The 13,878-nt window shown below is 45.5% G+C and overlaps 3 protein-coding genes across 3 annotated transcripts; 2 read left to right on the top strand and 1 right to left on the bottom strand.

The window, feature by feature from the left end:
* Nucleotides 1-37: 37 nt before the first annotated feature.
* On the bottom strand, nucleotides 38-5,811 carry F4813DRAFT_342602 (uncharacterized protein). The gene is made up of 16 exons (XM_049241434.1): nucleotides 5,177-5,811; nucleotides 4,548-5,117; nucleotides 4,143-4,493; nucleotides 3,955-4,089; nucleotides 3,838-3,904; nucleotides 2,708-3,771; nucleotides 2,505-2,658; nucleotides 2,115-2,447; nucleotides 1,896-1,978; nucleotides 1,705-1,839; nucleotides 1,399-1,631; nucleotides 1,214-1,337; nucleotides 1,114-1,159; nucleotides 910-1,060; nucleotides 705-853; nucleotides 38-651 (listed from the first exon to the last, which is right to left on the bottom strand). The coding sequence occupies exons 1-16, from the start codon at nucleotides 5,294-5,296 to the stop codon at nucleotides 368-370; spliced, it is 3,999 nt and encodes a 1,332-aa protein (XP_049104957.1). The 5' UTR covers nucleotides 5,297-5,811; the 3' UTR covers nucleotides 38-367.
* Nucleotides 5,812-7,052: 1,241 nt separating this feature from the next.
* On the top strand, nucleotides 7,053-8,729 carry F4813DRAFT_16396 (nucleosome assembly protein). Its single transcript, XM_049239119.1, has 5 exons — nucleotides 7,053-7,184; nucleotides 7,262-7,341; nucleotides 7,413-8,138; nucleotides 8,189-8,505; nucleotides 8,564-8,729. Exons 1-5 carry the CDS (start codon nucleotides 7,141-7,143, stop codon nucleotides 8,612-8,614), a joined length of 1,218 nt encoding a protein of 405 aa, XP_049104956.1. The 5' UTR covers nucleotides 7,053-7,140; the 3' UTR covers nucleotides 8,615-8,729.
* A 711-nt stretch (nucleotides 8,730-9,440) lies between these two features.
* F4813DRAFT_16398 (uncharacterized protein) lies at nucleotides 9,441-12,038 on the top strand. Its single transcript, XM_049239120.1, has 8 exons — nucleotides 9,441-10,133; nucleotides 10,202-10,509; nucleotides 10,585-11,064; nucleotides 11,121-11,230; nucleotides 11,284-11,326; nucleotides 11,380-11,438; nucleotides 11,499-11,580; nucleotides 11,635-12,038. Exons 1-8 carry the CDS (start codon nucleotides 9,859-9,861, stop codon nucleotides 11,661-11,663), a joined length of 1,386 nt encoding a protein of 461 aa, XP_049104955.1. The 5' UTR covers nucleotides 9,441-9,858; the 3' UTR covers nucleotides 11,664-12,038.
* The last annotated feature ends 1,840 nt before the right edge of the window (nucleotides 12,039-13,878 follow it).

The raw sequence follows: 13,878 nt of genomic DNA, 5'->3' as shown, positions 1-13,878 counted from the left end.
TCAGTCACCGGCAAATCACTATTATTGTTCTAACATATTGGATCAATCTTGCTTTGATAGTATATACCATTTCTTCTATTCGGTATATATACAATAACAATGCACACTATTTACCTATTCTTCTCAAAAGCCTTCTATACCTAGCGAGCACTATAGTACCCATACATCCAATTCTCTAACTATTGCGGTGCCCTCATGTGTCACGCCGGATCACCAGCGTGGCCATAGCGTACCGCTATATAATCGGCTCCAGGGGCTTTGCCCCTACTAACCTCCTCTTTCTCGTTTGTGCAACAACGGTTCTATTTACCGTACCTTGACACCAACCCTGGTAAGCTCGAGCAAGGGGCTAAATTTCAGGTAAAGATTAAGCCTTCGTCTGCTCCAGTATAATCTTATACTCCTTCCGCTTCTTTGCCTTCCGAGTGACAGCCGTTTTCACCACGCCAACTCCTCGAGCAATGCCAGAGAAGATGTAGTGCTCCCCGACCCACGCTGCGACCAGATACGCCACGCCCAACCCCAGTAGTGTAAGCTTGAATGATGGGCTAATATTGGTCAGTTGCATCAGATTTCTAATCCAGTGGCCCGGTATAAAGATCATATATATAGTAATGGCTAGAGCCGTAAAAATAGTGGCCATGAAGGGCCCTATATGGATAGTTAGCATTTTCCCCATATAAACAAGAGTATCGAGGACTTACAGTTCTGAGTCATGGGCTGTCGGAATGGTCGGCCGGCGTTAAGAACCACACCAATGAATATATACTCGAAGCAAGACACGAGGAACAGAGCTGTGTTCTCCGAATTTTTGATATGAGGTTTGTCCCGATTTACCCGAGGGGGTATATACCTATGATATTCGCATTAGAGCACTATACTATAGAGAATTCCTTAAGGCAGACTTACCAAGTTTGCTCCCGCACGATAAGCCACGCGGCAGTTTGTACAAGTATACAGACGGCCATCTGGCATAATAAGGGTATGAGAACCTTTCTCGATACCAGATTCGCCGTTGGTCGCTTCTTGCTTAGAACTGGGAACGGGCCAGACCAGCCCACTAGTATGTGAATTAGCAATTTCGCTTCATCTCATGCTTTCCGTTTCACTTACTAAATATGGCAATTGGCAATATAAGGAGAACATCGATAAATAGGAACTGAAAACCAGTTAGCCACTAAGTAAAACGTGCTGTTGCTGGAAATATTCCTACCTGGAAGTCTCCTAAATTCGAAGCTGAGGCGTAAAGGAAGCTGACAGAAGTGAACTGTATAGCCGAGTAGATGCTCATGTACTTGAAGCAACTGAAACTAGTTACTAGAGCAGCTCGTCCCTCCCTAGACACAACGTTAGCGACATGGGTGTGCTCAATGTTCACGCCTGGAGGAGCAAGCATACCGAATCACGTCGGGAACACATCGAATATCGAATACCCTCGACGTGAATGGGGCCGCAACAGATGCTTCCGCTTCAGACAGTGATATTCCAACATCAGCAGCTTTAAGGGCGCCGCAATCATTCGCACCATCTCCGCAGAATCCAGCGCAATAGTCTATGCTCTGAAGTTTCTCTACAAGTTCATGCTTCTCATCTGGAGACATACGTGCAAAGACTTTGCCTCGGACAAGCATCTAATGCTTCATTAGCTTCTTCGCCCGATAAGGAGGATACTGTTGAATTGGTTAAGAAAGTTATATTACACACCCTTTGCATGACTTCGTTCGGAGCAAAGTCAATTATCCATCGGAAGATGTCGCCGCTTACTGCGAGAGAGTGGTTTCTAAGATTGTCTATATCGTATGGTAAGGAAGCATCACGGTCTACGGGAGCAGGTAAAGGCTACAATCATTCAAATTAGCTTGAATTATTAATGAAGTCATCATATAGGCTCTTACTAGTAGGGTTCGGTCGTCTAACTGGTATGCTTGGTCATCTATGCTCTCCCATTGTAAACGAGCATTGGGATCGCGAGAGTTCCCTGTATATCTTATGTTAGCGGTCAATAACATCATATGGGAAATTTCTCATGATTTAGTATTGGACAAGCTAGACTCATCTGTCGTCTTTCTATTATGGCTGAGTATGAAGAATGTAGGTTGTTCGTAGCGACTTACCTTCAGCAAAATGAGGAACAAAGCAATGCGCATCTTTCTCAATAAGGCCACAATTTCTCGCGACACTGATGGCTGTCAAGATGTTGTCGCCCGTAACCATGATCGAGCCGATATTTGACTCCGTAAGTTCCTTAAGCACTGCAGCTGTCGTGGGTTTTAGCTTATTTTCGAAGATGATGAAGCCGACAAAATTAAGATCGGCTTCAACATCCTCGCGCTTCATTTTCTGAGATTTTACCCATGATAGCTTTTTGATATATCTAGTAGCGCACGCAATGACCCGATATCCCTTATGAGTATAGTAAGATAGGAGTTCATCATAGTCATCCGGAACTACGTACTATATTAGTATAGACACAACAAAATAATTACTGATGTTAAAAAACTCACAGCTATCCGGTCGACATATATCCCGCATACATTCAGGTGCACCCTTGACATAAATATTTCCGCTTTGCTGGCCGAAAGCCCGCACGATGACGCTGGCCCTCCGTAATTGGGAGACGAATTCGAAAGATCTCAAGACTCCGAGCTCGATTGGTACCTAAAACACATTAGGCGAACTCAAAGGTCATTTAAGCAGTGGAACTTACATTTTGGCCTTCGGTAGTCCCGTATCCATCCGTATCGTAAAGGGGTACCATAGGAGGGCGAGCAACAGAAGGAGAGAAGCCTCCTTGTTCGTCATCTTCCTGCTCGGTACTACCTTGGTTACCCTCTTCGAACGTCCAGCCGGTGAACTCAAACATCTTGACGTCTAGCGGATCACCAACAAGTTCACCATCGATGGAACGAAGAGAGTGGCAGGTGGCCATCGTGAACAAAGCAGCACGAGTTATGTCATATTTATCCCCAGGGCCAGCATCCAAACTTGTGCTAGGGACCAGATTTGACGCTTTTGAGACGATGTCGTCAAATCGCTTTGCTGACTGAGATGCTAGCTGAACACCAAGAATATCTAAGCCATCTTCGGTGAGCGTACCCGTCTTATCAAAGCACATGACATCCAGCTTCCCACCCACGTTGACTCTCTGCGGGCTGATGCAGAATATTTGTTTCTTCTTAAGGCGGCTCAGAGCGAAATTTGTCCCTATAGTAAGTGTAGCTGGAAGGGCCGGCGGAACAGCAATAGTAATCAGGTCTAATGCTCTGATAAGTATCACATGCCAAGTCAGCCCCAAGCGAATGAAGTTGACAAAGGATACGACGAATCCAAGCATCGCAACACATCCCATAACAGATATGTATCGAAAAGAGTCACGATAGAATTTAAATCCGGACGGTTTGGGGAACATCATAGAGCGGACGAGCGAGCCCTTGGTTGTATTGAAACCGGTCCTTACAACCATGGCGAGGGCAACGGCTTCATCGTCGCCATTATCTTGCGGCTTCCTTGCCCTAATGATTTTTGTCCCGCAGAAGAGAAAATGACGAGCAGCGTCATGGGAGATTGTGGAGGCACTAAGATTCATAATCTCAAGCGTCTCGTCGGTAGCGGGAATTTTAGAAACCGGCACAGATTCGCCTGTAAGCATACTCTCGTTGACAATGCAATCCCCGCTTAAGAGCAAGCTATCGCTAGGAAACTGGGTGAGACTGGGATCACTAATCTCATATACATCACCAGGAACCAGGTCGCTTGATGAAACGTGGGCCCCTTAGAGATAATCAGCCATATACCCTATAGCTAAAAAGACCTTTTTTTATAAAAAAGAAAGCTTACAGAAGCCGTTGCGAAGGACTCGTACGTCACACTCAAAGCGAGAGATATCGCGAAGACGTCGCATTGTCTAATGAAAATTAGTGGCGATGCATATTTTCGTGGTGAAGGAAGACGAACAGCGCGTGTATCTATTAGAGTTGCTATTATACTACCTGCAGACATAAAGAAGATGCAGATGGCATAATAGTAGTACTCATCTGATGACCAAAGGATCAAACTTGCGATCTGAAAAACGTAAAATGGGTGGAAAACCTAGGGCCTGTCAGTTTATACGGCATACCGATACTTTGCCAACAATAACCTACTTCATCTACAAGCAATTGAGGAATGGACTTCTGCTCGATATCGATGAGGTTCGTCCCAAAAACGCGTTCCCTGTGGTCTTTCTCCTCGCCGTCAATGCCAGCACGAAGTGCTCGTACGCGAGTCCATGTAGGATCTTTCCACCCGTTGCAGATAACGAATTTACCCTTCAATGGATGGTAGAAAAAGCGTACGTATCGGTAGCTGAGGACCCGGAGCTCGGGCAATAGCGGATCAGCATCATCTCCTAGCAATTGGGCAAAAATCTTGTCGGGTGAGCCGAATACGGTTGAAAGAGGACGGTTGTAGGTCTGCGTTTGCACGTCTAGTATAGTCATTTCACCCCATTGGTCCTATAGGATGGTAAGCATAGCGCCTGATGCATACGAATTTCCAACACAACTTACCTCAAGCACCACCCACTGGCTATCATGGAGCGGACATGGCTCGCCGATTAACTTCACCTGCCACCGAGGAAGCCATCGTAGAAGGAGGTATGCAAGCCCCAACGTCACAACACACAGAAGAACATATGTAGTGTAGCCAGGTCTACTCGTACGAAAACCAGCTATCACAATGGTGAGATCCTCGTTGACCATGTGTAGTTTCTGGCTGACTCGGCTGTAACCTCGACCGCTAGTATCCGTAACGCCACTATCTGTTCGGAGAAGTCTGGCATGAATAGAGCCCCTCGATTGGGTTGAAGATCTCCTTCGCATAGAATAATCATCGTACGAATCGCCATTCTCGAGATCGACTCCCGAACTACTTTCTTCCTCTTCATCTTCGAAGTCAAGAGGCATCTCGTCGATATCAAATGGTACAGCACCGTCTTCGCCATACATGAACCCAGGCTCTGCTTCGTCATCCTCTTCATTGTAGTACGCGAAGCTTGCTGTCGAATCTGCGCGTTGGCGACGATGGGAAAAGGTCGAGAGGCTTGTAGGCAAGCTCTCTGCCATAGGACCAGAGAATAACTGAAGCAATCAAAACTTAGAATAAACGATCTTGGTGTTAAACAATGCAATTAGCCTACCTCATCGTGTGCCATCTCCACATCCTCGAATACACTCGAGCTGCTCTGATTAGAGCTAAGCCCGTACATGGCTACGGGACCACTGCGCCTTGGTTGCGCATCATCATTAGGCCCCTCCATATTCAATATACCGTAACTATAATGGAGATCGTATATTCCGTATAGCTTTGCTTAATCGGCGACGTGACCGAGGCGCATCCGAAGAGGGCCGATATGATCCGAAATTAGGGGAGCGCCTTCGCGGTCTTGCAACTATGACTATCGATCCGGCCGGGTAATGGTTAGAATATTAGGGCACATCCTGAATAGTTTATCGAAGTATCAAAGCGCGACAGATCCTCGAGGACCAATGGAAACACTATGTCTGCCTTGTAAGCCTTTGTTGAAGCTTCAAGTAGGGGGAATCTACAAGTTCAGCTTCGAGCTCAATCCATTAATGAATCACACCGTTCAGAACTTTGAAGATGGAAGATGATGCTATACATAGTAGCAACCCTGGAACAATACATAGGTAGGTAGGTTAGGTAATTCCTTAATAGTTTGAAGGATCCACCGAGAGCTCAAGACCAATGCAAAGGATAATGATAGCGATAGCAACGATAGTAGCAACGATAACGATAACGCTGAGAATGAGCGATAACAGATAAGGGAAGAAGGGAAAGTTTACCTAACTAACCACTAAGAAACTATTTTTTCTATTTTTTTCTATTCTACCATTAAAGTCTCGTATTGCCCAATTAGGCAAGGCGAAATACCTAATCCAGCTCCTACATGTACCTCCATTGTTAAGGTACTACTATATCTAGGTACATGTATATGCCTCCATATGTATGCAGCATACCTACCTAGGTACACTACCTCTACGTGAGTTGACGTGGCTACCTGCGTACGGCGCGTCGTAGAAGTCGTAGAAGTCGTAGAAGGCATCTAATAAGAAAACTATTGGCTTGACCCGAGAAACGGTGTATGGGTAGACTACGAGATGTACCTAGGAGGTAGGCATGTAGTTCTTTGAGTCGATAGGTCTGCGTGCATCCTACATCGATACAATCTGTACACCGCTTTCGATCAGGTTTAGGCGTTGTCTGTACCTACCCAGCACCTATCCACATTAGGCTAGGCATTCTTACCAGTTGTATGCTCGTACACAACCTGAACTGATTATATCGGATTACATTTGATATCCGGCCATTCAATACGTCCATATGTAGGTAAGTTGCTGCATAAGCCTATAAGGGCATAGGCATACCATTAATGACACCTTGTATACCTAACACCTAATACATTTTTATTAGGTTGGTATGTACCTAGTCTTAGGGTACCTTAGGTACCTGTTTTAGGTATCAAATGTTTGCTCTCAGACATAATAGCGTTGCCATTGGCTGCAGGCTAAAAAACTGTAGGTGTAGGCAGGCGAATTGTTACGTGTAAGTGCCCTGAAGAAAAAAAAATTTAAGGATGAAAAAAATTATTTGATGGCGGCAGCGGCACCCAACATTCTTTTTACTTACAACCTTTGGAGGGGACAGTTGACAGGGTTGCCGCCTTCCCCCACTTCGCCTCTCCCACCAGACCAGTCCAGTCTTCTTGCCCTCTCTCATCAAATTCTCCATCGCTGTGAACCAACTACTTCACTACTACAACTTTCCCCTTCACCTTTCTCCTCGCAGTTGGACTTGAATCAAAGTTCAACTTTCCCGTTTCATCAATCAAATTCATCACCGCATCCGCCCACCCGTTATACCTTAACACACTGTGTGCGGGTTCTTCGAGTCCATTACTTGTGACTTCACCATTCAACTGGATACACAATAACTTCATACTTCTAATATTTACCTGCATTGTTCTTTGTTGCCTCCATTCTAATTATTTCCTTGTGGGCTGCCAAGTGCTTGACCCGACATCGACATACTCGCTTGCGAATTTAATCACAGTCCGCACCATCGGCGACGGAACCATCAACAATGGCGGAGCCTATTAAGAATCGACGTGCAGAAGTCCCTGCTCCGTATGTAGAGCCCGCCTTTTAGCTATACTTTTTTTTTCCTTCCTCCGAGACACTAACTCTTGATTTTCTCTCCGCAGTACTCCGCAGAACACACCTGCGAGCAATGCCCCCATCTCTTCCCATGCCCAACAACCGGGCGTTGCTAGCATCAAGGAAGGTATGTTAATCCGTAACCCCGCCGGAATTGCTTCCGCGGGTCTCTCGTTGCTAACTTCCTCTGCGCTACAGAGGACCTCGATCGCGCTGCAGCCGCTTCTATCTTTGCCCAGAATCCTAAATTGGTTCAGATGATTCAAGGCCGACTTGGCTCCCTAGTTGGTCGATCTTCCGGTTACATAGAGTCTCTTCCTAGCGTCGTTCGTCGTCGTGTTGCCGGCTTAAAGGGCATCCAGAAAGATCACTCGAAGCTAGAGGCCGAGTTCCAGGAAGAAGTTCTCCAGCTGGAGAAGAAGTACTTCGCCAAGTTCACTCCTCTCTACGAGAAGCGTGCCGCCATCGTCAACGGCAAGGATGAGCCCACTGACGAACAGGTCAAGGCTGGTGAAGACGAGGAAGATGAAAAGGACGAAGCCGAAGCTGAAGCCGAAAAGGGAGAAGAGAAGGCAACTTCTGAGACTGCTGAACTCGTTAAAGGAATCCCAGAATTCTGGCTATCCGCCATGAAGAACCAGATTTCTCTTGCTGAGATGATCACAGACCGCGATGAGGCTGCCCTCCGCTACCTGACTGATATTCGGATGGAGTATCTCGACAAACCGGGATTCCGCCTCATCTTCGAATTTGCCGAGAACGAGTTCTTCACTAACAAGACTATCACCAAGACGTATTTCTACCAGAACGAGAGTGGCTATGGTGGCGATTTCATCTACGACCATGCCGAGGGTGACAAGATCGAGTGGAAAGAGGGTCGCGATCTTACTGTCCGCATCGAGAGCAAGAAACAGCGAAACAAGAGTAAGCCACCACAGAGCTAATATATTAATACTATTCACTAACCTAGACAGACACGAAGCAAACTCGTATCGTCAAGAAGACTGTTCCCACCGAGTCGTTCTTCAACTTCTTCTCGCCCCCTAAGGCCCCCACCGACGATGATGACAACGACGCTGCCTCGGACATTGAGGAGCGTTTAGAGTTGGACTACCAACTCGGTGAGGACATTAAGGAGAAGCTGATCCCTCGGGCTATCGACTGGTTTACTGGTGAGGCCCTGGCTTTTGAGGAACTCGACGACCTTGAAGACCAGGAGTTCGACGAGGATGATGATGAGGATGACCTTAGCGAAGATCGCGATGACGAGGAGGAAGAATCTGATGACGATGTTTGTCCACCATTCCTTACAGATTATTATAGGAATACTCGGCTAATATTTGATGTAGGATGACGGTGCGAAGCCGAAGCAGGAGGCGCAAGAGTGCAAGCAAAGCTAAATCTTGCCCCTTTCCTCTAACACTCTCTACTTAATTCACGTCGCGGATCCTAGTCGGAAAGGAGAGAAGGTAGTAAAGGCTATTGAGGCTATCTTATCCTTCCCAACTCAATTCCTTCTATTGTTCTATCGACCAAGACAGATTTAATATTGCGAATTTGTCGACGCTCTACAGAGGTCACCCAGAAAATGGTAGTGAAATCATATGCAAAATAGACTGGCCACTCCCATTAGGTTCTAGGCTGCTTTCGGAATCTCGTTCTGTACTGCTTGGTAGTTCTCTTCGTTTTCTTCCAGCATGAGGCTGGTCTGGAGTAGTCGGTTGGCCGGAAAGGTGATCGCATTTTACGAACAGAGGCAATTGGAGGTGGACCTAAATAGGTATACTTCAGGCTGGCACGAGGGGAGGAAAAGGTCAAGTTGCTTGGCTCGTCAATAATGCATTCAGCCAGAGAATCATATGAAAGGTGACGGAAGTTCGCGTCTTGCATATATGTACATCGGATGTTGCACATGGAGTTGATTTGCTCTCCCCTTGCGTATTGTATCGTTACTCCACGTACTGCCCGCACAAATTTGTGAAATAAACGGCCCCCTTATTAATATTTCCGGAGGGCCTACCTAGGTACCTACCTAATCCTTACCACTGGTTGTTTTTCTAAGTTTAAGGACAAGTCCCATTGATATATTAAAACCGTTCCCGAGGTCATTGGTGACGGATAAAGTAAAACAAATCATTCAAACTGGCAGTTTTTAGAAGCAGATTTAACTTATATTAAGGCTTAACCACTTTGAAGAAGGCATGAAGAAGACAATAGGGGCAAGATTCTCTATACTACAATGTGCCCGTGACTCCGGGTTTTTATAATGACGTCCGATGACGGGATCTAATAAATTACGGGAGTTAGATTTTAACCCATCCTGCCCATCTTACTTTTCTATTATTTTATGACAGTCGATGAAGAAAAAAAAAAGTTGGGTCTCGTGGTTTATTACGTGAAGCGATAGGCTGATGCGCATGGATATTAGTATTACAGCTTGCTAACCACATATGCACTAAGCCATAAATTGTGGTACATATCCTCGACGCTCTAACCTTTTAACAACATATAATCATTCTCAAACCTTTTTTTGACTCATCAGAGTCAAATCGTACCTGCTTCTAGCGATATTTACCTAACTAGTCATTCCTCGTTATTTCCCACGTTTACGTTCCATATTCTCAAACAATACAATTGCAAAACCATGACACAAGCACAGAACATCTTCAGGGCTCCCGAGTCGGAACTGTCGGTCTCACCGTCAGCTGCCACATTTCACTCCCCGCTATCTAGCTTTAGCGGAGCATTTGCTCTGCGAGCTCAGCCGAAGCAACTCAAGCCCTTTAATACTCAAGATATTAAAATCCTCTTGCTTGAGAACGTCAATCAGAGCGGCAGAGATATCTTGACTGGTCAGGGTTACCAAGTCGAATTCCATAAGAGCTCATTGCCTGAAGATCAGCTCATAGAGAAGATCCGGTGAGTTTTATTGCTTCAAATTGTATAAGAAAAGTAGTAAGTAGCAGGGCTCTAATAGAAACTACCAGGGATGTTCATGTTGTTGGCATTCGCTCAAAAACCAAGTTAAGCGAGAAAGTCCTTCGCGAGGCCAAGAACCTCCTAGTGATTGGCTGTTTCTGCATCGGTACGAACCAGGTGGACTTGGAGTATGCTGCTCATCACGGCATTGCCGTCTTCAATTCGCCATTTGCAAATTCTCGTAGTGTGGCCGAGCTCGTCATTGCCGAGATTATAGCTCTGGCCCGCCAATTGGGCGATAGGTCTAATGAGATGCACAAGGGCACCTGGAACAAAGTGAGTAACAAGTGCTGGGAGATTCGTGGCAAGACTCTTGGTATGTATCATACTATTTAGACTCATCTATACGCCAATGCACCTACACTAAGAGCTAATCTTGACTACATTAAAGGAATCATCGGATATGGACATATTGGTTCGCAGCTGTCCGTCCTTGCGGAAGCCATGGGCATGTCGGTTATTTATTACGATGTCGTGAACTTGATGGCACTGGGCACGGCTCGACAGGTACCCAAACTAGAGGACCTCCTGAGAGAGGCCGACTTTATAACTCTGCACGTCCCGGAGCTGCCCGAAACCAAGAACATGATCTCTGCAGCGCAACTCAAGCATATGAAAGACGGTTCGTACCTTATCAATGCTAGCCGTGGAACTGTGGTTGACATCCCTGCCCTAATCAACGCCATGCGCAGCGGCAAGATCGCAGGAGCCGCATTAGATGTTTACCCGAGCGAGCCGCGTGCAAACGGCGACTATTTCATTAACAACCTGAATGGCTGGGAAGAGGACCTTCGTAGCCTGAACAACATCATTCTCACCCCTCACATTGGCGGCAGCACCGAAGAAGCCCAGAGAGCAATCGGCGTAGAAGGTACTAAAGATCTCATAATAGCTTGATATCTCCGTGCTAACACGAATACTACATAGTCAGCGATGCTTTAGTTCGATATATCAACCTGGGCATTACCTTGGGCAGCGTAAACATGCCCGAGGTCAACATGCGTTTGCTAACGTTGGAGGAGCCCAACCACGCACGAGTAAGAAATCTTTGGCCGTGTGCACTTCTATGACAACCTCTAATTCGCTGCAGATCATCTACATCCACAAGAACGTGCCTGGTGTCCTTCGCAAGGGTTAGTAAAGTAACAGTACACGTGGTCATATCTGGATACTTATACCTAAGCAGTGAACGAGATTCTCGGCAACCACAATGTCGATAAGCAAATAAGTGATAGCAAAGGAGACGTACGTCCTTACACTCCTTCGTATATATCTATCCATTGCGCTTCAAGCTAACGTACACAGCTTGCCTATCTTATGGCGGACGTTAGTGACGTCCAAACGAGCGATCTGAAGGAGATTCAAGATTCGCTTGAAGCACTGAGCTGTAAGTACTAGTCTATACCTTCCATATATATATACAGCTAACCTAGCCTGCAAGCCCGTGTTATGACCCGCGTGCTGTATTAGGAAAGGTAACAGTTTGTGGCGGGTAGCAGACGGATTTAGGGAATTCTAGTGATGAGGAGATATTGGGCCAACCAAATTATTATTGCATGACGGGTATGTAAAATTCAACTTACGACAAGACGGATACCCAAGAAAATTGCATCAGTACGGTTGGGAAAAGGGGCATGAGGTTCAACAGAAAAGCCCAAGGCATAGGGGTATTATTTATCATACATAGCATAAACTTATCTGGGCGGCTACTTATAAAGCATGTTTTTATTATAACTCGACATCCCGGTTGTTCCGCTTAGTGTCTTATATCTCCTATTACGAAGAGCCGCACGAAGCTGGCTAGTATCTATGGATATCACCGATGATATGCGGGAAGAACTAGAGAGGTGGGAAAGATATACTGTGCTATTGATACTTCTACTCGAAGTATTTAACTAATAAGTTGGTTGCTTGAACTGTAAGTAGTTTCTCCTTGGATGGATTTGCCAACTTGCGGCTTGTGCTTGACCCGCGTAAGAAGGAAAGGCTCCGGATTGCCGAAAGATGAAACAACTATTTCGTTGGAGACGGCCAAGCATAGACACCCGTACGTTACCACGTATGTACCGCGGTATGTAAGCATATTTGGAGATCTGGGGATGAGGGTTGGTTGCGAGTGTCGGGTTTCTATGCACCACCAGGTTCGGGCTGCCACCCCTGCAGACAGAGATTTTGTATCCAGAATAAATGGATTTGATATCCGCCTTCTACAATATCACAAGTAGAGAAACATAAGGTTGGTAATGTTTAATGTTTTACCTGGTGTTTCTGACCTCTGACAAGCTGAATATGTAGGTAAGCATGGTAGGGACCGGCTTGATATCGGCGGGAGAAACCTTGAGTCTTTTTCTTCTTCACCTCGCTAATTCATTAGACGGTCAAGGATCCTGGAAAGGAGGTAGATATGGCGTGGAGGCTAGGAGGAGGGAATATGGAGCAACACGTTGCTAAACTTGAATACCTGGTACGCTCGCACCTTTTAGATGCTACATGTATGTTTTATTTTATCTTGGATTGATGTTTCTATGTACCTAGGTATGTATATTTGTATGTGGCTTGGGGATGTTCATGAGATGTTCATGAGATATTCATTAGATGAAGGTATTGGTATTGATGTAGGTAGCATCCGAATTGTAACCATGAAGGGAGATATTGTAAAATATAAAATGTCCCACTTCCGATAATGTACACTGATATATGCAGGTACATACATCTATGGCACAAACCTACAGGTGCATACTGTCATCTCATTAATTTGATTGTTGATTGACTGGAGTAGGCTGTCACAACAGTGTATTAACGAAAATAGACCTGCAGAATTGGCGCTTTGTGCTTTGTCAACTGCTAAAGTTGCACACAACCTTCCATCTGCACGAAAAAGGGAGAAGAGTGAATCGCAAAGAAGCGGAGGTACATTGGAACCTACACCCACTTATACAATCTACATTCACCATCCACTTATAGAAAAGTGGATGACTTCCAGTTGTAAGACGCACCGCACCGCCTTAGCAACATTTTTACTATCCAAGTAAAAGATACGTTGGCAAATACGTATTGGAACTGTGTTAGTAGGTAAACTGTACCTAACCAGCTGTACTACTATGTACTTGCTTAGCCGTACCGGTTTCAATCCCTCCGAACCTAGCAGGTAAGCCCGGTCCGTCAAGACCTAACCTACCTACCTAACTGAAAGAATTAAAAATGGCTGGAAGACCCTTTTCTCGAAAAAACAACCCCCTGTCACTAACCTCGAACTAGGCTGATATAGGTAACGCGCTTCTCCTTTATCCCCTAGGTACCTCCCCTAAATTTCAATCATTGAATACATATTGAAGGGCGGGTTTGATAAAAAGTGACAGCACAAGGTGACAATACATGCATTAGGTACCAGTATTACACATTATTGCAGGTATTGCATTGTACATACAGCGGTACAACATCACACAACGCCGTCGACAAAACCTCGCCATCACCTTATTTTATTTTTCTCCTTCTTTACATAGTAGTTGTGAGCATCACCGTCATCACCTTCATAATTTACTTGAAGGGCCTGCCATTTAGATTCTTTCTAGGCCCTCTTCTTTCCGTTCTATACACCGGTCTCTAGTGGGCTTTATAGGCTTTTTTATAGGCTTCCTTCGTTCAGTACATATTTCCTCGCTTGTCCTTCCTGTCCAACCAGCGA

Source organism: Daldinia decipiens (genome assembly GCF_022478715.1).
Source record: "Daldinia decipiens strain CBS 113046 unplaced genomic scaffold F4813scaffold_1, whole genome shotgun sequence".
NCBI classification, from domain to species: Eukaryota; Fungi; Ascomycota; class Sordariomycetes; order Xylariales; family Hypoxylaceae; genus Daldinia; species Daldinia decipiens.
This window is presented reverse-complemented; position numbering and strand designations above follow the sequence as displayed.